Source organism: Pogona vitticeps, chromosome 3, assembly GCF_051106095.1.
Source record: "Pogona vitticeps strain Pit_001003342236 chromosome 3, PviZW2.1, whole genome shotgun sequence".
NCBI classification, from domain to species: domain Eukaryota; kingdom Metazoa; phylum Chordata; class Lepidosauria; order Squamata; family Agamidae; genus Pogona; species Pogona vitticeps.
Window position 1 is genome coordinate 237,204,622 of NC_135785.1, and position 26,170 is coordinate 237,230,791.

Genomic DNA, 26,170 nt, shown 5'->3' on the forward strand with positions numbered 1-26,170 from the left:
ATGTACAAACCATAGAGAATATATTCTTTGTGACTGCTTCACAGCTATAACATTTCTTTGCCAGAGTACAAACCTGATATGCTCTTTATATTTTTTTTCTACTTAAGAGATGTTATGCTCCCTTAGCTTTCATGGGGGGAGAGTTGAGAGAAAAAAATACCGAGCAGCAAAATTAGGGGAAGGTGACCGAATGGGAAGAGTCTTCTCCCATCAGAAATTTCCCCCATTTTCTGGCAGTGGTGCTAGTAGTGGGGAGATACAATCAGATGCCCTTTCCCAAACACTTCAGTTTTGAGTATCTGGGAAATGACATATAAGAATTAGAATATTTTTGTACAGTATGATTCAGAATTCAGGTTTAGCCTGACTCTCATTCTGCCCCTTATAATGGCAGGACATTTATGCAAATATGAATGATGTGGTTCAACAACTAGCTGGATAGCTCAGTCGTTTAGGTATCTGACTGTTGAGCCAGAGGTTAGAAGTTTGATTCTCTATTGAGCTTCCTACAAGTATAGCCAGCCTGCGTGGCTTTGGGCAAGCTGCACAGTCCCAGGGTGGTTTCAGAAGAAGGAAATGGCAAATCACTTCTAAATATTTTCTACCTGGAAAATCCTAAAAAGGGTTGTCATAAGTCAGAATTGACTTGATGGTGTATGGTTATTATTTTATTATTTTATGTGGTCCATTATGATTTTGTTAACTGCCTGTAACAACAAAACTGTGCAGTCAGCAAAGCAAAGAATCACATCACAACTTGCAGCACTATCACAAAAATAAGATTAGGAAACACCTCTCTAAGTTAAACTGAAAAAAAAAACTGTTTCCACAATATTTGTAGTACTATTATTAACTAGGTGCATTTTAGAAGAGTAAAAGATTCAGAATGCTCTATGAACAGAAAGGAATCTTATCCCTTTAAGTTGCAGGCTCCCTTTTCACAACATTTTTGTGCTTTAGTTCACTAGCCAATATTCAGCATTGCTCCCCTGAGACAGGTGTAAAATCCACAGATAGATTTGCCCATTCTCAGGACTTCTTTGTTCCTTAATGGCTGTGAGCATCATATTGCTACTGTATCTGTGCATTCACCATCAGTACTGATTTAAGTCTAGATTAGTTAGTGAGTGTCTTTTATTCATCAAGGTCATATCTCGATGGCTGCGCAAGCTTAGATAAATCAGGTATTAAGCAGGCACATCTCCAAGGAACTTAGAAATCCTCTCATCTGCAGACCTCAGCATATCTTGTTATTTATTGCCAGAGAAATGACTGATTAATTTTGTCATCTTTGCTCTGTGTTTTTTGCTCAGCTGAAGCTGCCTGTCCTCGTCTGCAATGCCTGATCAGACCTATTTAAGCTGATGCCTTTGATCGTAGACACAGAGGAGCTTGCTGACTTAGGCTTTGACTAAACATTCCTTTGCTGCAATATTTATTCGCAACCCCTTAAATGGTAACTGACAGTCAGTGTAGATAGCAAGAACCTACTAAGAAGTTTTCCACTATTATATGGATCCCAAAGTAATATTTATGACTACAGTCAGATGTAAGATTTTTTTTAAAAAAGCACCTATTAACCAACTCCCACTCTCATATAACCTACTATTCTGCTGTTTTCCCACTAAGAAGATATTTCAAACCAATGAAAATTCACTTCAATTATTTGAAAACCATTTAAAACAAAAATCTTTTAGATTTATTTGAAGTAACTTCCTGTCTTAAACTTAAGAATAATTTTGCTATTATACAAGAGATAAAAATTATCAAAATAACACTGATGAAAAATCCCTAATGAAAGTTAAGCCCCATGGAAAAAAAATGCTATGCCTCCAGCTCTTTATTAATCACATTCCAGCACCAGAGGCTGAAAATACATCAAACTGCACCAAATCCTTTTCACATGACAACCTCATAAATTATGCAACTCATTAGTATCACCAAGAGGCATAAAAATAACATCAGTGTTAAGGATGTTTTCTTACAGAGTAAGGTCAACTAAAAGTTTTAATATTAAAATCCGTAAGTACAAGTCTCAAAAAAATCACATTAACATAAAAAAATCTGTAGGATTTAATCTCAATGCAAGCTGCTTTTAATTCCTCCACAAGACTGTCATTCATCTTGATACATAAACCTGCAGAAACATGTACTTTAGTGCTATACTGAAGGTAACTTTTTTCAGCTGTGATGTGAAGTATACACAATTATAACTCAACCAACATTTCTCCTCACCTGTCAATATAATATCCATTTGTATTAAAATACAGCAGTAGGCAAACTATATGAGCCTTTCTTAATTAAGCTCAATAAAGGCCTTGTTGAATTTTCTGTTCTTTCAAATGAGGCTCTATGAATGTCTCTGCCCCATAATGCCTGGCATCCGGTAAACATGCCTGACTGCATAATAGCATAAATATGCCTCCTCCAATATGTTCATTGTTCCTGCCACCTTTGTTCATTTTAAGACTCTTTTTACTAGAAGCACACCTGGCAGTTATGTCAAGGCATTGGTCAATCAGTATCCAATGATGATGTATTTACTGGTATATAATTCAGGACTAATAGCAATGGGATAATCCAATACAATTTCAACTGGTTGCACAACTTGCTACATACCTAGCATTAACAAGAACAAGTGGCTGTGGCTGTAAAACCTGAAATGCAAATGGAATTCTATTACCATATTGTCTGCAAAAGTTATAATAGATCTTTTTAAAAAAATCTCCCTCTCTACTGTCCTTTGCTTGAGCTGTTGTGAACAACTGCAGAGCCTAAATCGATCCTCTTGAACTTTTTTCAGCAGAAGTTCATTTTTCATTTCTTTTTTAAGAAAAACTATACATTGTTCTTATTCATGCCTTTCACCTTGCTTTTATTTATCTCTTAGTATTCCTGAAAACATTAGAATATTCTTCCACTTCTCTCTTCTTTTTTCTTTAAAATAAGTTGGGGGGGAATCACAAAATAAAATGGTGATTATCCTTTTAGTATGACTTCATTTTACAGCAGAGACAGACATTACGGAAATCCCATGATTAGAAGAGGAAAATCCTTCTAATTGTATGCAAGTATCACAGGGGGATATTCTCACACCTCTGAAGTATGCAAATTAGCTTGCATTGTTTTGTAACTGATCTTCTTTACTTAAGCATTGGATTATTTGAAGTCTGATTTCTCAAATACAAAAGATAGCCTCAATCACATGCTTCCAACACTAATGTGCTTTCAGTTCTACATGCAGCCTATCTATAATGTCCCTCAGATTGACTTGGTGATCCAGTTTTTGATTCAAGATCCTCAGCATTCTTGTGAAGATACAGTAGTTCACTTCGATGTTGCACAGATTTTTCAGAGCTTTTTCATATAATTCCATTGTTGAGGTTTTCCTTTCCTTGAAATATGAACTGAAGTAGAGACTACTGTGGTGGTTTTTTAATATTAAAAAAATCCTAATTGAAATTACAGTAGTAAAGTATCTCATGGATGATGTACATTATACTCTTTGGTTGTATGCTATTACTTGTCCTAGGAACACAGAAGGCTATCCTATACCAGCTCATATTATTCTTATGAAAAGTATGTCCATTGCTACTGGGCCGTGACACTTCCATATACAGGTATTAATTAAAAGTAAAATAAAAACACAGTGCAAATTTCCAGCTCTTGGGCCTGGAGAGGAATGAATTAAAATAGGTTGGTCCCTGGTAATGATCTGTGATCTTTGAAGGGGCATAAAATCATCAAACTTTCCTTACGTTTCATGTCTCATACTTTCAGTCTTTATTGATGTTTTGTGTCACCTTCTTTATGTCAATATTATTACCCAGACACCTCATCTCTTTTACACCTTTCCCTTCTTTGGCCACTTTTTAAAAAGAAAACCACCAGCTGATTTTAAACTTCTCATATAATTGACCATTCTCCAACATCACAAAAAGCTGCTGAATTTGCTTTAAATTAATCAAAAAGCAAAGATCCTATGGCATAAAGAAAAGGGACCTCATTTTAACTTTGTTTGCATCAAACCTTTAGGGTGACAAACCTATCTTCTCCTTATAATAAAGTGATACACTTCTAAAAAGGAAGAAATGTGTACACACACACACACACACATACACACACACACAGAGAGAGAGAGAGAGAGAGAGAGAGAGACTCCCTAGACCAGATAGTTTTTTTCTTTTCATGCAGGAAGGAAGCATGAACTTCCCCTTTCTCCCCAACCCCATCCTATGACACATGCAATTCTCCTTCTCCAGATTTTTTCTTACTATTCTCTCATAAACAAAACATTGCCTTCAGCATACTACATCCAATAATGTGTCTGCACATTTCTCTATAGCTGAGTAGGTTGTCGCTCCACAGCACAACATCTTCTTCACTGGATAATCCATGTTTGCAACCCTGCTCTTAGGTAATAATATATCAACTCCAAACCAGGGAACAGTAGGATCTGGGGAACCTTGAAAACTACTACTGTTAGTAGTACTGAAATGTTTGCAGCAATGTGTGCTCATCATCCAAGGCAACAAAACTACTAAATGCAAGAGAAGAAAAAAAATGCACTGTTTTTCACTATTACCATGGAAATAAAAATAAAGTTTTATAGATGGTGGAGTTTTGCAACGAGTACTGACCATATTCCACAGCAGCTTTGAGTAAGGCATCAGAATGGGTAGAACCAAAAGCATTGCGAACAAATCGTCTCCGGCGGCGCAGGTCATCTTCCCAGTAATCTAATCGCCAAAAGTCATGTAGCTGACTATGCAGGGGAAAAAAGCAAAAACAAGGATCAGCATCTACTGCACTGTATTAATACTCTCCATGTACCTTTTATTAAATAGGGAACAGCTGTATAAAACATTTACTTACTTATTTCAGTGATTATATGGAAATAAAATGTCAAAAACATAAAATTATATATTATTAAACAGCGTACTGTTTAAGTGCTAAAATACAAAGAGGGAGGCAGAATCTTTGAATGTTTAAATGCAGTCTTTCAAGGATTCTGCTTCTCCTTCTCAAAATGGTCTGCTACTACAAAAACATTAATCAGAGCAAGACCATTAACAAATGCAGCATCAAATTACAAGTATTAATGACACGGTTTGCTTTATTTTACAATGTTTCTAAAAAGGATTGTAAATCATAGAATGGACCTAAGAGCAAATATTTTGCAATTTAATGACTATAGTCCCTTAGCAGACTAAACTTAGAAGTATAAAATATTGCCCACTTGAATTTTGTGGAACTATGATTAAAATAATGTGCTGAAATATTCATTGAAATAATTCCCCATTGCCCCCAGCAACCTGAGAAAATTGCAATTTTATTCATTATTAATAACACTGAATTAGCGCTGCAAAAAATTCCACCATGTGGTAATTGTCTAGGTAAATTATTATTCCAGCACCAACAGAGTCTTTGGATGATTTTATAGCTTCCAGCTAAAACAAGCCATTAATGACGGCCATCTCCTTGTAACATTGCCTATTTTGCATTCAGAACCAATATTAAAGTTTCACACAGTGATTCAGAAACCATTGTCAGTCTATATCCTACTGAAAATGCAAATGAACAGATTCGTTTGGCAGTAAATTTAATTTCTTTACTAAATATGGGGGTCATCAAGAATTTTAAAATTAAGAATATGACACTAACAAAAATATATGCAAAAATGTATTTTATCCACAGGTTCAATATTAAGATGGAGGATAATCTGTAGAAGATTATGCTTTACACCTCCACTGTATTGTGATGGTGATCCAGAGAGGGGAAAAAAGACAAATTCCCATAGTATTTATATCTACTGATGGACTTACAGGGAGTTCTATTTCTGAAGGTACTAGATCCTCACAAATGAAAACATGAAAAACAACAATAATAACGAAATAGCAACATGCAAAACAAAACAAAATAAGAGATAAGACTATATTTTCTGGAGTATTTAAATAGCCACAGTGCTGGTTCATGGAAAAAAATGTGTGAAAAGTTATTAATCTCTGAACAGTTTGTACCTTCTTTTCTTATGCACAGGTAATTGTTATAAAAAAAACCTGAATTTGCTAAGATAATAGAAACATGGGGATGGAGAGGCATTAGTAAGGGACTACTGGTTTATGAATGGGACGTGGTGGCACTGCGGGCTAAACTGCAGAAGCCTCTGTGCTGCAGGGTCAGAAGACCATCAATTGTAAGATTGAATTCATGCGATGGAATGAACTCCTGTCGCTTCGTCCCAGCTCCTTGACAACCTAGCAGTTCGAAAGCATGCGAATGTGAATAGATAAATAGGTACCACCTCAGTAGGAAGGTAAAACGGCATTCCGTGTCTAGTCACGCTGGTCACGTGACAACAGAAACTGTCTTCAGACAAACTCTGGCTCTACGGCTTAAAAATGGGATGAGCACCGCCCCCTAGAGTCAGACATGACTGGACTAAATGTCAAGGGGAACCTTTACCTTAACCTTACTGGTTTATGGCAGAGAAGTATGGTCAGTCCTTTTTACATTCTTCAGTTCTTCTTTGCAAGAGACCCTTTCCCTACATCTCACTTCTCTTTCTGGACAGTAGCTGAAGAGGAAGCTTTAGGGTGGATTTCCAGTAAAAATCAGCCGATGGACAAAATATTAAGATTTCTTTCCATTCAATTTTCCTCTCTTGTTTTCTTTTCAAGCATGTGATCCAGTTTGTTGATGAACCAATATTATTTAAGTTAAATAAAAGAAAAAGTGACAGCAAAGCAATCCAAAAAGATTTTTCCATAGTGAAAGAGTGGGCACTGCAAATTCAGTGTAAGGAATTTAGGGTAAGCAACTGTAAACTGATGCACAGTGAGGCTAAAAATTCCAAAAAGTGTATCACATTGGGTATTGTGAAAAAAATAGACAATAATGCTGCCAATAGCAGAATTACCTTGTACAAATCTATGGTGCAACAATACTTGAAATACTGCACACAGTTCTTGTTACTACATCTCAAAAAGAAATATTGTAGAGTTCAGAAAGTTACTGAAAATATGATCAGAATGACCAAAGGACTAGAACAACTGCCACGTGAGAAAAGGGGAGAATATCTGAGTCTCTATATCTTAGGGGAAAAAAGAAGAGTGAGTGGAAGCACAATAGAGCAGTGTACAATTATTTGTTGTATAGAACAAGTATATAGAGAGGCCTGCTCTCCTCAAAAGTCTTTGGAGAGACCCAGGCAAGTAACAACTGAATAGTGCTACAGAGTAACAGTAATTCAGAAGGGTTTATCTATCGATTTTTAGGATGGTTCAGTTGAATGCCAAGGTATAAGCAGCCATACTATCTTTGTTTTTGGAGACAGCTAGGCCTGCCCTATTTATTCAATTAAGCAACAAAGATGGCTCTTCTGTTTGTTTTTTATGTCTTTTTTTGACAAGAATACAACACTTTATTGTACCTTGGGATGTGGTAAGCACTCCAACACTGGAGGCATTCAAGAGAAAGTTACACTGCATTTTGTCAGAAACACTGTACTTTGAATTCCTGCACTGTGGAGGAAGTCGGACTCAATGACCCTATAGATCCCTTTCAACTCCAACATTCTATGATTCTATATTTTGCTTGCTTGCTCTCCATTGGGTTGAGTGATCTCCAGAGGTCTAGGGGTAACGCATGTCTCTTCTTAAACCTTGAAATGCTGCACATGCTCTCATGGCCTCCACTCCCAAAATGTTTCTTATAAAATTGTCTATCTGCATACATTTTCCAGTGAAGATAGCCACAAGACATGTTTATCACGAGAAAAAGAAGCTCCCCTTCTCACTGTTTATTTCCAGTTTTCTGGAGCAGCTGAGAGAAGCACAATCTGTAGCAAATTGCCCTCACCTTCTTATAATTTTTATGTGTGACAGGGAAGCAAAACTACCAATTTGTCCTTTGATTTGAATTCTTCTGTGAAAAAATTAAGTACTGTAAGCTTTAAGGCAACAGTGGAGCTAATGGGCTTTGGAGTCTGGAGGTTTATGGATTGTAGGCATCCTTCGGTCTTGAGAGACTATGGTAACGTGCCCTGAATAGAGCTCTTGGAACAGTGTCTAGTGTGGCTGAGAAGGCCAATTTGAGAGTGACAATCTCTTCCACATTGAAGACAAATGCAATCTGTCCCCCGTCCAGCTCCCTGATTTTGCTGGTTTCAGGACTGCCTCTTTGCCTCAGCATGCTGGGCAAGGGTCTCTTCAAATTGGGAGAGGCCGTGATACACTGCCTGCCTCCAGGCTGTCAAGGTTTCCCATCTATTGAGGTCCATTCCTACGGCCTTCAGATCCCGCTTGCAGATATCCTTGTATTGCAGCTCTGGTCTCCCTCTGGGGTGCTTTCCCTGCACTAATTCTCAACACATGAGATCTTTTAGAATCCGACACCAAAAATGTGTTGGAGGCAATGCATATGGAATGTGTTCAGCTTCCTCTCCTGCTGCGCATGAAGGGTCCAGGACTCATTGCAGTACAGGAGTGTGCTCAGGACACAGGCTCTACAGACCTGGATCTTGGTATATGCCATCAGCTTCTTATTAAGCCATACTCTCTTTGTGAGTTTAGAGAACATGGTAGCTGCTTTGCCAGCTCGACATCTAGGGAGAGAGTGTCAGAATCATTGAGTCAAGGTACACAAAGTCATGAACAACAAATAGAGGGAGGTGAGTCCATGCCCTGGCCCATGACTTGTGTTTTGTTCAGGCTGGTCGTTAATCTAAAATCTTGGCAGGCCTTGCTTAAACGATTCATAAGTTGTTGGAGCTCTTCAGCAGAATGGGCAACAACAGTTGCATCATCAGCAAGAGGAAGTCATCTTCCTCTTGCATTTTGGCTGGAATTTGGTCTTTGCTCTCAGTCTAGAGAGATTAAAGAGCTTTCTGTCTGATCTAGTCTGGATATAGACACCTTCTGTTGCAGTACCAAAAGCATGCTTCAGCATAACAGGAAAAAAAAAGATCCCAAACAGAGTCGGTGCAAGCACATAGCCCTGTTTCACTCCACTTCGGATGTCAAAGGGATCTGATGTTGAGCCATCAAAAACTACAGTGTCCTTCATTTCCTCATGAAAGGACCTGATGATGGTAAGGAGTCGAGGTGGACATCCAATCTTGGGAAGTATTTTAAAAAGGCCATCCCTGCTAACCAGGGATTATCAAAGGCCTTTGTAAGATCTATGAAGGCCACAAAGAGTGGCTGTCGCTGTTCCCTACATTCCGCCTGCAACTGTCTGAGGGAAAATACCATGTTAGTGGTGGATCTATTAGCTCAAAATCCACACTGTGATTTTGGATAGACTCTGTCTGCAAGCTCCTGGACAACACAGGCAAGCAGTTTCCCTACAATGCCGAGAAGAGAGATGCCACAGAGGTTACTGCAGTCGCCCGTTGCCTTTGGTCTTGTACAATGTGACAATGTTTGCATCTTTCATGTCCTGTGGTACTCCACCTTACTTCCAGCAAAGACGGAATATTTCATACACTCAGTGGTGATGATCTCTACGCGTGGCCATTTCGGGGCTTCCAGCGGCCATTTTGTCCGCCAAACAGCTGATCGTCGGGGCTTCATTTTGCGAAGATCGGTAAGCGAAACGCTTACCAATCTTCGCAAAGCGAGTTTCGCCCTATCTAAACGTCGTTGAGCGATCGCATTAGCGATCCCAAAAAAGGGATTGCTATGCGATTTCGTCGTTGTACGGTGCGCTCATTAAGCGAGGCACCACTGTATGTGATTGTAATACTAGGAAGGCTAGTGAGGATCAAATCAAACTGATGACAATGCTTTGATCTTGGACGTCTCCAAGAGACTCTGTGTTGAAACTTGGTATTAAAGAACATGCTGACACGGAGACTATAACAACAGCAAAACTCTAGCAAGTGTTGGCCATTTTTGTTCATCTTCCCAATGCCAAAACAGCCTAGACAAGTGGGCCAAGAATTGTGATCAGCACCAACTCTAGCGTTAAAGTCTCCAAGAATGTACAGCAGCTCTCTCTCAGGGATTTTTTTTGATAGTAGATACCAGGTCGTCATAGAATTTGTCTTTGACTTCTGTTGTAAACAGTATTGGTGCATATGCAGTAATGAGTGTGACTGGTCCTGCTGATGAGTGGAGTTTCAAAGACAGGATTCTTTCACCTCCCGCAGGAGGTGGAACAATGGATCTCAGCAGAGCATGTCAAACCACAAAGCCAACACCATATTCCCTGGTCTCATTCAAGGGATTTATTGATTGATTGATTGATTGATTGATTGATTGATTCATTGATTGATTCATTGATTGATTGATTGATTGATTGCATTTATATGCCGTCCATCTAGACATAGTCTACTCTGGGTGGCTCATAACATATGAGATAAAAACAATTTAAAATATAGACAGTTTTACATAGATAAAGACAATATGATTATTTATTTATTTGTTTGTTTGTTTGTTTGTTTATTTTTCCTGCCAGAAGAATGAGATCTCATCTCTTGTAGGGCAACAATGTCCATCTGTGGCCTACTCAGTTCCATGTCAATGACAGCTGTCTTGTGTGTGTCACCTGTTTCCTGCAGGCCGTCAGAAAAGCCAGGGGTCATTGTCTGAACATTCCAGGTGCCCAACTTTAGGGCAGAACTTTTCTTATAATTATCGCATGTGTAGGGTTATCGATCTGCTTGTTGGCTTTCAACATAAACCCCACGCACCCCATGAGGTTAACAGACCGTGGCAAGGCAGCACCTTACTAGCTGGGGGCTGCCCAGCTTAAGGCAAGCGGTAGATACCTAGTGAGGTGCAATAACCTCTCCCACTGTCGGAAGTAGCCCCTGGTGTCATACTCTATGCCAACTGAGCAGAGACTATAACCGGTAACTGCTACTTCCCGTGTTAATTTGATGCTGTATGTGAAGCTGGAGTGTCCTCTCCAGAGCACGAAGCCTGGGTAAAATAATATGGAAGATAGACTGTTACCAAAGCAGAAAATCTCCCCTCTCCATGTCACTGAAGTAGTCCAATGGGGAGGCAAGAGCCAATACAACTAATTCCAGAGACGTTGCAGGAGTTGCCAGAGTGTGACTGTACACAGTCATGAACTGCCTCCGGGACTCCGGCTGCGTATTTTGCCTCATGGTCAACTCATGTAGGTGGATATAGCCATAAGGCAGTGGAGGTTTGAAATTGGAGTTTTCCTTCTCCTAGACGGGCTGCCTTCCATGGCTAACGAGCCCCAACTACCCATAAAATTATAACAAATGATAATATAAGAGATGGGAGTCAACGGCTAGGCATCAAGGTGCTAGCCTGCTATAACCATAACCACCCAGGTTATCCATCCATCTCACCTTTTGCAAAGACCTTTGAAAATCAGATCTAGGATTACATGTGCTGTCCTTGGTTTTCAAACGTCTCTTCATCCCTGCGATTACCAGCCTTTTCCCTCATTTTCTGCCACCAGCTATATTTGTTGGCAAATAATGATTAAGCTAAGTCTATCATATTCCTGATGCTCCTACCAAGGCATGTCCTTTCACTCCAATACTTTCTTGACTAGCAGAAATTGTAAGAATTTGGGAGTAAGGAAAAGATCACACTTCACCTATTTTATACATTTCTTAGTGTGTAGGTTATATATTCAGTAACTTCAGAAGCCTTTCTCACATTTGCACATGTACCTCCCTTTCACTGCTCACATGCACTATGAAATTAAGAAGGCTGGGCCCCTATATAACTAGCCTGCTTTTGCAGGATTTGTCAACACTGTCTTCTGTCTCTGCTAGAAAGGCGTTGCTACAGAAGGTGACGCATGCAATGGGGGAGGGAGCTTGTCTCCAATGCCCACAATGCCTATATAGGCTGTACCCAGATTGAGCTCAGGAGGTTTATTATTGACAGAAAATATGATTATTTAATAAATAAATTATTGAAAGAACAGAACAATCACACAATTCACACAATTCTATGTTAAATGAGAAGTCATACTTCCAAAACATTATTTTCAAAGTGGCAACCAATACAAATGGACCCCTACTAGAAGCAGAAATACTAAATTACTGACTACTGCAAATAGTAGAGATAGCAAATGATTAGCTAGTATTCCTAGACAGAAAAAAACCTTTCATGAAATACAAAGTACATGTCAAAATCTGTTCACAATTATAAAGGATTTAAAAACAACACCAACCTTGAAACAAAGATCTAGGAAATCTAATAGTTTCATTTTAAAAGGAACCAAATTAGTAATTTGAAACATGCCTTGGTCCTTCATTGTTCATTACATTAGTGTATACAGTTACCTGTAAGCAATCAGATCAGGAAACCCATTGCTAGCTGAAAGTTTACAGGTGTTGACATGCAAGTGGGAGAATAGCAACTCCCTTTAAGAAACTACCAGTCTAGACTTTTTCCCTTGTGAAAATGAATCATAATATTGCACTTTCTGAAACTCACATGACAAAAAGCTAAGTCTGTAGCTGATAATGAAAACTTGGATAAATATATGGAAAAGCAGCTTAAAAAGTAGCTGTTTCCCCAATGCAAGTGAGATATTTGACCAGACAACTGGTTCAGCTAGGTCAGCCTGAAAACAGGCATGACCCAGATGTTTTCAAGGAAGGTGCAAGAAACTTTGTAGTTGACATTTATAGAATAAATGTCACACCAGGGATAGGCTGCACTTAACCTCCATCAGTTAGCAGTTGTCTTATGCACTGAAGCATGAGGCTTTAATATTCCTTCAGAAAAATTATCCAGTCTTATCAAGGCAAATCTCACTCATATAAACCTTTAATTCCTACCATTCTCTTGTTTCAGCAATATGCTGAGATCGTTTCAACAGGGTAATTATGTACCATGGAAGTCTTTACATTTGATGTCTTCCATTTATACTAATTTGTTTCATACTATAATCATTAGGAGTGGAGACAAACATTCCTTTTGTACCTTGATTGTGCCTAGATCACTTTAGTGTGCAGATTATTAAAGAGACTAATAATTTTAGACTCATTTCACACACTTCAGCTTCTGCTATATACTGGGTGACACTAGCAGAACATCTTGTTGGTGAAAGAATATAAGTGGATATCAAAGTATCTCCAGATACTTGGTGAAAAACGGTTTTATATTGTGTTTAATTCTGTGTAAGCAGAAACGTCCCTTTTGCAGTGAACCATCACATAAATTTACAAACATCTAAGTTCACACATTATCCATTTAAATAGAAATGTTCATAACATTTTATGTGCTTATCACCATGTATTATTTTTTTAGAGCATCTTGAGACAAAACAGATGGAACACAGTATCCTATTTGCAGCACACCCAAATATTTATCAATAAGAAGTAAGCTTACTGCTTATTTTGGTCAGATCCCTCTGAAGATCTTTGAAGGAATGAGACCTTTAACTCTAAGCTTTGTACATTTATACTGAACTCAACTGATTTTCCCCAGACAGCACCCAATATAGAAACATCAATGTTCAAGACTTGGATAGTAAAATACTTCTGCTTATTTACAATAATCTGTTACCAACATATAATTCATCTTGTCTAATCATCTGTATGTGTGATTCTCCAGACATGGTTGGACTGCATCCTTCATCATCTCTAGTCAGCATAACTAATAGTGTATCCAAATCTTTGTAACAAGTGATCTAGCTTTTGATCATTAATTTTACTATGTACCATAGAAAAATCATAGATAAACTTTGATTTTATCATATCGAATGTAAAGCATCTGTACTATAGATTATAGTTCTTTACAACGTTATCATAAATACAATTAAGATCCATTAAGTTTTTGGCAGAATCCTGATAGATGGTTAATCAACTCTCTCCTCAGTTAACACTCACAATTATAGAGACTGAGCCAGTGCATTTTCAAAAAAAGGTAGATAAACCATGTTGAATTTAGCAACTGATGGTCAATTAATGACAGAATTTGAATATGTACATTAGGAATAATTCCACTTGAACATAGCTCAGCAATATCTACTTCTATATTCCATAAATGAGGGGTTACTATAATTAATTTGCTCTATAAATGAAGAGAAACAGATCTTAAACAAACAGCTAATGTTTATATCTGTATACCTGTACACATATCCATTTAGAACTACCGTATTTGCTGGCGTACAAGACTTTTTGGCCCTGAAAAACATGCCCAAGTGGGGGAGTTGTCTTATACGCCGGGTGCACTTCCAGCAAACCCTCCCTCTCTCCCAGCAAAGTCACTTACCTGGTAGTAAGACTGAGTAGACCTAGCCCGCCCCTCCTTGGTAGCCTGGGAACAGCCTGACTCTAGCGCCAAACAGCTGACTGTCAGGAACCAGGGCAGCCATTTTGAGATGACCACATGGCTGCTGCCTCTCAAAATGGCTGCCGCCTCTCCAAAATGGCTGCCGCCTCTCTGCTGTCCTTCTTCCAGCAAACCCTTGCTCTCTCCCAGCGAAAGGAACTAAAAGTGGCAAAACGAACTCTCCCCATGATGCAGCCAAAGCAGAATCATGCATGTGGAAGAGGGGGTAGTCTTATACAGCATCATAGGCATCCTTCAGTCTCGAGAGACTATGGTAACATGCTCTGAATCGAGGAGTGTCCTCTCCAGAGCATGAAGCCCGGGTAAGGTAATATGGAGGATAGGCTGTTACCCAAGCAGCAAATCCCCCCTCTCCACGTTGCTGAAATGGTCCAATGGAAAGGCAAGAGCCAATACGACTGGTTCCAGCAACGTCGCAGGAGTTGGCAGAAAGACACGAGCTGCCTTCGGGACTCCAGCTCCGGATTTTGCCTCGAGGTTAACTCCTGAAGCCTTTTCCATCAGTGGATATAGCCACAAGGCAGTGGAGGTTTGAAATCAGAGTTTTCCTTCTCCGAGATGGGCCGCCTTCCATGGCTGACGAGCCCCACCTACCCGGCCAGCTCTTTAATAGTGCAAAAGTATGATCTCATCGTTAAAACTTTCCTGACTCCATGGCTTATGCAAATCTAATTGGCTTTCCTATTTACCATATTAGGGCCAGATACAAAGTTTGAGAATTTCGCGTGCCGTTAGGCATCCATGCAAACAGACCTGGCCTTCGCCCTCAGCCCAGCTTCCTAGGGAAAAGAGTCCAGGGTCCTGGGACATGCTCTTTTACAGCAGGAAGTCCCACCCCTAGGGCCCATCCCCAGGCCATGTGGTCAGGAGACAAAAGAAAGCCCAGGGAAAAAAAAACTCAGCATGGCATCCATGCAAACAGACCTGGCCTTCGCCCTCAGCCCAGCTTCCTAGGGAAAAGAGTCCAGGGTCCCGGGACATGCTCTTTTACAGCAGGAAGTCCCACCCCTGGGCCCCACCCCCAGGCCATGTGGTCAGGAGACAAAAGAAAGCCCAGGGGAAAAAAAAAACTCAGCATGGCATCCATGCAAACAGACCTGGCCTTCGCCCTCAGCCCAGCTTCCTAGGGAAAAGAGTCCAGGGTCCTGGGACATGCTCTTTTACAGCAGGAAGTCCCACCCCTGGGCCCCACCCCCAGGCCATGTGGTCAGGAGACAAAAGAAAGCCCAGGGGAAAAAAAAAAACTCAGCATGGCATCCATGCAAACAGACCTGGCCTTCGCCCTCAGCCCAGCTTCCTAGGGAAAAGAGTCCAGGGTCCTGGGACATGCTCTTTTACAGCAGGAAGTCCAACCCCTAGGCCCCACCCCCAGGCCATGTGGTCAGCAAGTATATAACAAATTCTACATTTTGAGTGGAAATGTTGGGGGGTCGTCTTATACGCCCAGTCGCCTTATACGCCAGCAAATATGGTAATAGATATTCTGAAGCATTTATTCAAGATATTAAGATTATGTGAAGAATAATTTTGCATTATAATATATCATAGATGAAAAAGTTAATGTAGGCATAATAGCAACCAAAATATGGCAGCGTGAGGACTATATATTTCTAACCCATAGCAGCTCATTAATTATAAACCAGGTGGGAGAAATCATTTAAGAAACAGTATTTATGAAGTCAATAACGAAATTCATAAGGAGTCCTAATGTGTGGTAACCTACTTATTGATTTATCATTTAAAAAGCATGTAACTAGTGGATGCTGTTAAGTTAACTAGTGTATAAGCATTAAGGAAATTTAAGGAGGCAGAACTGCTCAAACTGCCACTGTTCAAAAGATGAACACTGAACTCTGCCACAAGAAAAAGACCTGGACACAGATAAATCTTGTAAAGTATGGATTGGAGCCTATTGGTAACAGATGTACAGAGAAATCATGGTGTTAAAAATCTGACTAGTGACTGAAGATAGTCTGTATTCCTATTGGACATATAGCAGTAGATGTTGATAGCTAATGAATCACATATTAAAGCCATATATGTATTTTCCTCCATTGTTAGAAATCTTATATGAAAAACAACCTTCAACACCTACATTCTTCAATCTTTACTATGAAAAAGTTATGCAATGCATAACTCAATTCAGACAAAAAAGAAATGAAATGGGAGAAAATAACTGTAACTAAAGTAAACAATGAATTCAAGAATGCCATCCAAAAAAGTTGTATGTGTGCTCTGCATATGTTTATACGCAGAAGGAGTTTTACTTCATGGTTAAAGTGCTTTGCGTTCTGCTGCTGAAAAGCTAATGCCATACTGTTTAAACCTGGGGTCTCAAACATGCGGCCCGGGGGCCATTTGCAGCCCGCCGGATGAAAGTTTGTGGCCCCTGCCTTGTCTGCCCCTCCCCGAAGCACCCATGCGTCCTCTGCTGTCAAGAGTTTTTAAAAAAGCCTAGCCTCACTCGCCAGCTCTCTCCCAAGACAGTGCATCTTGCACCCTCCATTTGGAACTGCAGCCTGCCAGCTCGCTCGCCTGTCTGCCGGCTAGCAGGCTGCAGTTCTGGATGGAGAGTGCAAGATGCACTGTCTTGGGAGAGAGCCGGCGAGTGCCCCCCCCACTAGGCAGTCACTGCTGCTCCCTCCCTTCTCTGCTTCTTCATTCTACTGCTGATGCTGATGCTAGTGGTGGTAGTGAAGAAGGAGCCGGAGGAGGTTGTGGCTGGCGACGAGGGCTCATGAGCTCCTCCTCCTCCTCCTCGGAGCCACACTGGGCTAAGGAAACTCCTGGGCGGCTTCCTTGGGCTCTTGCTCCACTTGGCAGAAAATCTGATGTGGCCCAGCCTCACCCAGACTCTGCCTCTAGCGGCCCCCAGGTAAATTGAGTTTGAGACCCCTGGTTTAAACTGTTTATGCGTTTTTAAAATTGCAGCTTTAGGGTACAGTACATTCTTAGTTAAAAACAAACAAGAACCTAACTTTAAAAACATGTTGAGTATATTATGAATCCTGAGAAACCTATATGTGGGACAGGAAGCAACAGTTAGAACTGGTCATGGAACAACTGAGTGGTTCAAAATTGGGAAAGGAGTACGGCAAGGCTGTATATTGTCCCCCAGCTTATTTAACTTATATGCAGAATACATCATGCGGAAGGCTGGACTGGAAGAAACCCAAGCCGGAATTAAGATTGCCGGAAGAAATATCAACAACCTCCGATATGCAGATGATACCACTCTGATGGCAGAAAGTGAGGAGGAATTAAAGAACCTTGTAATGAGAGTGAAAGAGGAGAGTGCAAAAAACGGTCTGAAACTCAACATCAAAAAAACTAAGATCATGGCCACTGGTCCCATCACCTCCTGGGAAGTAGAAGGGGAAGATATGGAGGCAGTGTCAAATTTTATCTTCCTGGGCTCCATGATCACTGCAGATGGAGACAGCAGCCCTGAAATTAAAAGGCGCCTTCTTCTTGGGAGGAAAGCGATGACAAATCTTGACAGCATTTTGAGAAGCAGAGACATCACCTTGCCAACAAAAGTCCGAATAGTCAAAGCTATGGTTTTTCCTGTCATGATGTATGGAAGTGAGAGCTGGACCATAAAGAAAGCAGACCGCCGAAGAATTGATGCCTTTGAATTGTGGTGCTGGAGGAGGCTCTTGAGAATCCCCTGGACTGCAAGGAGAACAAACCTATCAGTTCTAAAGGAAATCAACCCTGAGTGCTCACTTGAAGGACAGATCCTGAAGCTGAGGCTCCAGTACTTTGGCCATCTCATGAGAAGAAAAGAGTCCTTGGAAAAAACCTTGATGTTAGGAAGGTGTGATGGCAAGAGGAGAAGGGGACGACCAAGGATGAGATGGCTGGACAGTGTCTGCGAAGCAACCAACATGAACCTGACACAACTCCGGGAGGCAGTAGAAGACAGAAGGGCCTGGCGTGCTCTGGTCCATGGGGTCACGAAGAGTCGGACACGACTAAACGACTAAACACACACACACATATTATGAAAGTTTCTTTTATTTGTTTCATGTTCAGGAATAAGTAAAAGGTGACATAAACGATTTAGCTCCCATTATGTATGCTTTTGTAAGTTCTTTGATCTATTATAGTTATATTTCACTGTTCTTGAAGGAGATTTGGAAGCCACCCATAGCATATTGCCACAGCCCACGTTCTTAACTAAAGTGAGAAAGCAGCAATACAATAAACCTGTATTAACTAAAACAATGGCAGAGAATGGTATGAAGTTCCTATGCCCAATTCAAGACATCGTTGCTGACATTCATAGTCTAGGCCACAGTCATTCTCAACGGGGGCCATATGGTCCCCTGGGGGCCCCTGGCACATTTGAAGAAGGCCACAGACTGGAAAAAATTATTCACACATCAACTTACAAGGTTTGCTGTGCAATTTATACAATCCTGACTTGGCCATATATCTTTCAAACTGGTATTTATAGCTGTGGCTAAAAAAAGGGGGGGGGTTTGAGAATGGCTAGTCTAGAGTTTAACATATGCAAGGTATCGCTTCTTCCCACCAAGAAAATATCTGTTTAAGTGTAATATCAACCAGGGAGATCATGGAAGAATAATACATGGTGGCAGTACATGCACTGCTCTGGAATGAGCTACAAGAGGATAGGCACTGTTTGTGTCTCTTGCTGAATTTTAGGAGATGTCATAAAGCCTCCTCCCACCCCACCCCCAAAGAGTTATTAAGGGAATAAGAACTGTGCTGGCATTTTTTTCCTATCAGTCCCATTGTATTGCTCAATTTCTGGTACTCTGCTTATTTTTTAATATTTGTGTGAAATTTTGAGAAATGGGACAAAGTATTTTAAATTTTAAAAATGAAATGTTCATCTATAATACATATATTTGCTACTGGAAACAAAAATCAGAGAATATTAATGTTCTTACACTATGATCAAATTTATTCACATCCCTTTGAATGTGAAGTTAAGCAGTGTTTCAGCAGAAATGTTGTTCTACAATATACTGTTGAGAACAAACTTGCATTTTCTTGACAAAACAATAAAATGACTAGAATAATGTCTGTTTTTTTAAAAGTAACAATAGCTCTTTAAATAAAAAATATAAATATAACTTTAGAATATTTTAGGCAGCTATGAAGGGTCTTAAGGTTAATTTAAGTGATTGCGATTCTTTTTTTTTTTAAACGGGAGCTTGCTTTTCAGGCTACTTTTACAGATTTCCCTTCAATACATTTTGGAATACTAGGAAATACAAAGTAAAAAGTAGGTTTTTTTGTACTTTGAAGTTATATTGAAAGACAGCTTATTTTTATCTTATAATATGGTTTACTTTCTTAAGGTTCAAATGTTTAATTTACCATAACTTAAATCCAATATTTTTTATAGTTTGTGGATTCAGTAGATATAATTCTCAAACAATTATAACATGACTCCCCCCTCCCCCGGTTCTAATCACTAAAGGGTTGCACTTTCTGACAGCTCAGTCTCAATTGTGACCCTGTTTCACTGCTTGCTCCGTCCTTTGGCCACAGCTGGCCTCTTGCTGTTCACAGCTGAAAAGTGAAATCAATGCTTCCTCTAACAAAATGCAGATGAAAGCCATTCTGATCACATACAGTCATTTCCCGTAATTTTATCAGCCTTCAGTTGCCTAAATGATCTCTGGAAATGATTGTTTGTTCATCTGAATACAATGCAAGTTTTTGTGTTAAGGAAAACAATTCTTTTATAAAGCCCAGCAAGAGAATGTGCACCTCATTTAGATAAAATTTTCTAGTATCCTCCCCCCCCATAGCAATCTTTACATTCTAAGCAAATTACAAGGGCTGCAGTCTAAATTCCATAGATTTTGTACCCACTTCAAAGCTAGTCATTAGTGTCATTTAATTCTTCTTGCTTCTTAAGAAAAGTTTTTAACATATAAATTTCCAGTTTCATTGGTTTCAACTACTTATTTTATATGAGCAAACTATATCAGAAAAGCTAAACTGTGGTTATAGGTAGTGGTTTAAGATGCAGCTCAATGCTCCAAAGGTCAGAGAAGAACAATGTGTGTGATGTGAAACAGTCTCTACTCCTACTTTAAATGGCTCCTGCTTTGATTATAGGCATTAATTATAATTATCAGGAGATTAGTCTGTTATAGAATCCTAGTAATGGAACCATTTAGAAGGAATATAATGACACTTTATTGGATTTTGTAAGAGAAAAGAGAATGGATAAAGTAGTTCCCTTTAAAAATGAATCAGCTGCTTGCTAAGTATGTCATTTTTATTTTGTCTCAACTAATTTTGTTTCTTTTAACAAAGAAAATTAGGTTTAAAATCAGGGCAAGGTTATTACAACTTCAAGTAACTCCTTCCTTTCTATATGCAAATTTATCCGGGTTCCATAACCTTCCCAAACTTGTTTGGCAAAAACATCACATGTTGCTGCTGTCAGTCCTTATTAAAAACACGTAAGTTGTAGTGGAAAGAAGCTTTCTACTATTGCTTTCCATATGGATGAAATGAATCAATATTTGTTAGATAGTAGGTTAAAGCACCATATGACCTGTTTGCTCAGAACCAGAGTTTAAAATGTTCATTATATTACACAGAAGCATTTAAGCTAGGAGCTTGAAGGGCTTTGTGGAAACATGGAGAATGTGCCAGTGGCAACCATAGGCCTGAAGAGAACACAGAGCCATTTATGAAAATAGTTAAATAAGCTAAATTTAGACAGATTATAAGCAGTAAGACATGGGGTCACAATATTGTCTATAAATATCTTAGTAACAATATCTGAACTGAATTAGTCAGTCAGCTAATAATAGGGGAAAGCTATAGCCTCAAGCTAAGTCAAAATCAGGCATTAAGTAAAATTAATAGTGGGACATAGAATGCAGTGCCTGGTATAATCTGAATTTATCCTTGAGTAGAGTCATTGATTTAGAATTAGACACATTAAATTAGCCTTTGGAAACAAGTCTAAGACGATCATAAGACTATTTTTCAGTAAGTCTAATGGGGTATTAATAGCTGTGTGTGTGTTTTGTACTGTTAAGTAGGAACTGACTGATAGTGACCCTAATAGGGTTTCCAAGGTAAGTGAGATATTTAAGGATTGGTTTTACCACTTCCACTCCCCAGTAAATTTCCATTGCTGAGTGGGGATTCGAACTCTTTTCTCTAGCATCCTAGTTTATCATTCTATCCTCTGCACCACACTGACAATCTAATAACACCTACAGTGGCCAAAGTACTTTTGGGATTTTATACTGATGTAATACAAAATGTATAATGTTTGGACAGGAATTGATTCAAGTTAAGAAATCACCCTAGACATTATTGATTGAGTCACATAACTTCGTACACAATAGATAATGTCTACAATGACTTCTTAACCTGAGACAATTCACCTTCATTTGCATTGTACTTGTGGGTGTAAGCAGCAACATCTTGACCAATAAATACTTACACGAAATAAAGAACATGATGCCAGAATCATTAGTAAGAGTTATTTCCCCAGTATTACTTACTTACTTACTTACTTACTTACTTACTTACTTATTTATTTATTTATTTATTTATTTATTTAATTTATTTATTTATTTATTTATTTTATTTCTATCCCGCCTATCTGATCATATTAGACCACTCTAGGCGGCTTACAGTAAAAAACAACAATATAATTTTAAAACTTTATAGCAGAAGCGTAAATGAAAATAAAGAACAGAATAAGAGAAAGATCGTCAAGGGTTTTCTGTTTTCTGTTTTCACTTACATTGTGAGTCTAAACTGACACCATGGTTTTTCTGTTATTCTGCTTATTTAGACTTGAACTCAACATACCGTATCTTTGTCTGGCAATGGTTCTCCAGAGGTCCCCAGTGTGCTAAATGTTCTCATATCTAAGTACTAACCAGTTCTGACCCAGCTTAACTTCTAAAATCAGATGAGATCAGATGAAATTTAATGAGACTGTATTTAAGGTAGTATGATTTTTTTAAAAGCACAGTATTTTTTCTACACTGATAAAATAGTGATAAACTGGTGTGCCTCCCAACTTTTCCCCTCTGTCCCCTAAAATACTAGCCATGGAAACCCAATGATTACTTTAAGGGTACAGAATTTTTGGTCATGACCAAAAAAGAAAAAAAGAGTGAGAGATCCAAAACTAAAATAATCTACTCACAAAATAATACTACACTTAAAAATACACTGGGAGTACACTAGAATAGACTGCTCTACTCAGAGAGTGATTAATTCAAGAATCCTTCAATACAAGATTGTGGTATATTCTTGAAATGGAGGAATGGAACTTGGAGGGAAGTGCAAGTGGCACATTATACTGAGCTAGAATGATACCATTAATCATGATGGAAAAATGACACTTACTGTTAACCAAGGGAAACTGCTGCTGAAACCAGATCAATACACGCCACATTTTAATCCAGCACAAGTAATTATCTAACAGAAAACTTAACAATCAATAAGATACTGAGGTAGAACTATAAAGGTAAAGTACTGTCAAATATAATCAAGGTCACCACTAGATTTGGAAGAAATATGTATTCCTCTATAGTCTGTTTTAGAATGTAACATACGGGAGTACTTTTAAAAATGATACTTGCTATTATTCCTCTTACAAAAAGTAAATAGAACCACGGAACACATGTTTTCTAATTTCTACAAAACAGCTGTAACTGGCAGAACAATGGACAAAAAGTTGTTATTGATAGAACTCGGGGGGGGGGATCTTAACACCACAATTAAAAAAATAACCAGTCTTTTAATGTGAGATGTTATACCTTGTCTTTCAGAAATGTAAATGTTTCCAGAAACCACAAGAAGGAACCGATTCAAACAAGAAAGATCAGATACAGATCTGCTTGAAACACAGAATTAATTTTGGCAGGGAGGGGACTGAAAAAAACATTTTCCAAGTTCACAACAAACAAATAGAGTTGAATAAAATTTTTACTTTTTATTTTTTTCCCTTTCCTTTCTCTCTTTCTTTTTTAATGACAACTGGTCAAAAGGAAGTAAGCTTAGCCTTATAAACCAATCTAATATATAAGGAAAGGTTAAAGGGCAAGAAAAAAAATCACTACTTCACTGAAAAAATTTGACATCCAATTTTCAAGCTGATTTATCAGTGGAAAGCTAAAATTGATAGTTTGCCACTAGTAGGTAGCTGGCTGTCTAAGAAAGCTGTTACAAAGCCTTTAGTTTTGATTTAGCCACATAGATCAATACAAACCTATACTGTTTCAATTTTACAAATATTGATTTTCTGATATAACCTCAGTTGGAGAACATATATCATCAGCTTTACTGAAAATAATCTTGAAATGTATTGCATAAACTTTATTTCATTCAACAAAAGGTACCAGAAGGTCTGGAAAAATAGAGTTTAGATGACAGTGAAAATAATCACTACCTAAGCAATTCTCAAAACAGGTATGATTCATTTTAAATTCTGAATCCAGTTACTGATGTTTTATATAAAGTTCTGTAAAGACCTAATAAGCTTCACCTTATTTATTTCATTTTAAATTAAACATTTCTTAGCTCTAAAGCTGTGCTTAAGACTAAACATGAACTAAATCCTCATTCTCTTAACATAAAAATCTTGAACGCTCCGTTGACATATTTTGATCATAGCAATTGAAGGTAAGAAAAAAATAATACTTTTAAGGTGGAACTAGAGTAAGGAAAAGATGGAAATGTTTTTCCTCCCTTCTACTGACACCATCTGTATTTTGTTGCTCCCATCAACTTTGATTTTGAATATGGTAATAGACACCCATGTACATATGAGTTGGTGGGTCCAAATCACATCAAAAAAACAACAACAACCAACAATAACAACAACGGTGCACTGTGCCAATACCAATTTGTTTTCAATGAAGTGGATCTGGATGCACTAACATGTATGGCCCTGGTTCAGCAAGCACTGGAAATACTGATCTCCTCAGTGTTGCTTAGCTAAGAATTCACACCTACAGGTATGCTTCTCTCCTCTTTATGCACTGGCAAAAGAGTGGTAGCCAATAAGCAAAGGCTCTGGTCCTTATTAATTTTGGATAGTTCACATAATGTTTATTTCTCTTTTTTATCACAAGGAGCAGAACTGTCTCACAAACATCCAAAGTCTCTCCTGAATTTGTTGTCTCTTTTTCATCTGCTTTGAAATACTGCTTGTCAATATTCCAAATCGATGCTGCTAATATAAGAGGACATGTAGATTATAAGTTATAATCACCATAATTAACCATAATAATAAATACGATGAACTTCACTGCTTTGAAAATTATTTGATTTGGGCCTGTATTTCATAGAATGCCCATTAATTTTGGTTAAAATCATGTTTATTAAAACCACTACCTTAATGTACTTTTCCAGCAATGAACCAACAAGGTTTAGTTTTCAGCCATTTCACCAATATTGAAGATGGATTTTCTGATTAAGAGGATGTCATTTGGTGCCTTTCCATACATTGCTATGCTTTCTAAGCTATATCCATGAATTTTTACCAGATAAGATCTCCAACTCACCACAATACCACAACAGTATGAGTCAAATTGGATGATGTAAAATATGTGCAAGTTTTATTTAGACAAAAATAGGAAAGAGCTGTGAGAAATCAGGATTTTAACTATGATATACAAGAATAATGGTTTAACCTCTCTTTCCTGCATCTTGGCTCCAACGATACTGCCCAACAGTTACTCATCCCAAGACAAAAGATATAATCAGTACCAATGACAACTCATCTCAAGTACACGATAGCTTTGAGGGACTGTTTTCACTGGGATTAAGGTACAGGAAGAATACAAGTATCACAGTCCTGATCCTTACTAGACTTTGCCACTCACTCGTTCTTTCTTAAAACAAAATCTAGTCTAGTGTTCAACCCACTTGGTTTCAATAGCCTGAAACACTCACTAACCTCAGTGATACCTCTGGCCCAGTACATTTGTTCTTATTGTTGTTGTTCACACCTGTTCCCCTTGAAGTTCTTTCCTGCCAGGATCTACAACATTATACCATTGTTCTTCCATTGTCTCCTACTGGTCCTTAGCACATGTGTCAGTGCAGCACTGGAAAGAAAAATAAAGTCTTCCATATTTTGATTGCATTCCTGCTGCTTGAAAAGTTTTGCTGGAGGTATGAAATGTGATGTAGGCCTATGTAATTTAGATCCAGAGCCAAAGGGATAAGATATAGTTTATGAACCAGATTTTTAGGTACAGCATCACATTTTGCAAGCAGATTGGAAGGTCAGCAGAAGGCAAAGAAAGAATGGCTATTTGAGCTATGTTGCTAACAAAGGAGAAAAGGACGAAATACTATAAAATTTCCCTTTCTTGAGAAAGATTATAAAATGGAGCAGCACTATTTTTGTATTTCAGTGCAAATGGTTACATTTGGTTGCACATGTCCTGAGCCCCACATGTGCACTGAAACATGACCAACATGTGATGGCGTTTTTCATTTTTCAGTTGAGAATAATTTAAAAATGGCAACCAGACAAGTTCATGAAAGATATTCTTAGGGGGTTATGTTCCTGAATCAGAAAATACTGAGTTACATTCATCCTGAAGGTGTTAATAAAGCACATTTTCTCCAGGTGCCCTCTAAATTAACCTAGCATCAAAACAATAAGAAAAGCCACTTTCTAATTAAAAATAAACACAGAAAGGTAGTTCTAACAAACAACCATAGCAAGTGTAACAAGCTACAAAAATCAGCCAGCAGATTTATATTGCTTAGGGGCTTAATATTTTACAGCAGCAGCATTAATGGAAAAGTTAATGTAGCATTGAAAACAGTGTACAGTTCAACTGTTTCCATACTGCAGTTAGAGCACAGAAATAATGCAT

General features: G+C 38.5%; 1 protein-coding gene across 5 annotated transcripts in view; it reads right to left on the reverse strand.

The window, feature by feature from the left end:
* NBEA (neurobeachin) overlaps positions 1-26,170 on the reverse strand; it is a 470,696-nt gene that overhangs the window by 215,271 nt on the left and 229,255 nt on the right. For all 5 annotated transcript variants that reach the window (XM_072993781.2, XM_072993780.2, XM_072993779.2 and 2 more), the window contains one exon: positions 4,641-4,765. In XM_072993781.2, the coding sequence (XP_072849882.2) occupies positions 4,641-4,765 (125 nt within the window). The remainder of the gene's footprint in view (positions 1-4,640; positions 4,766-26,170) is intronic.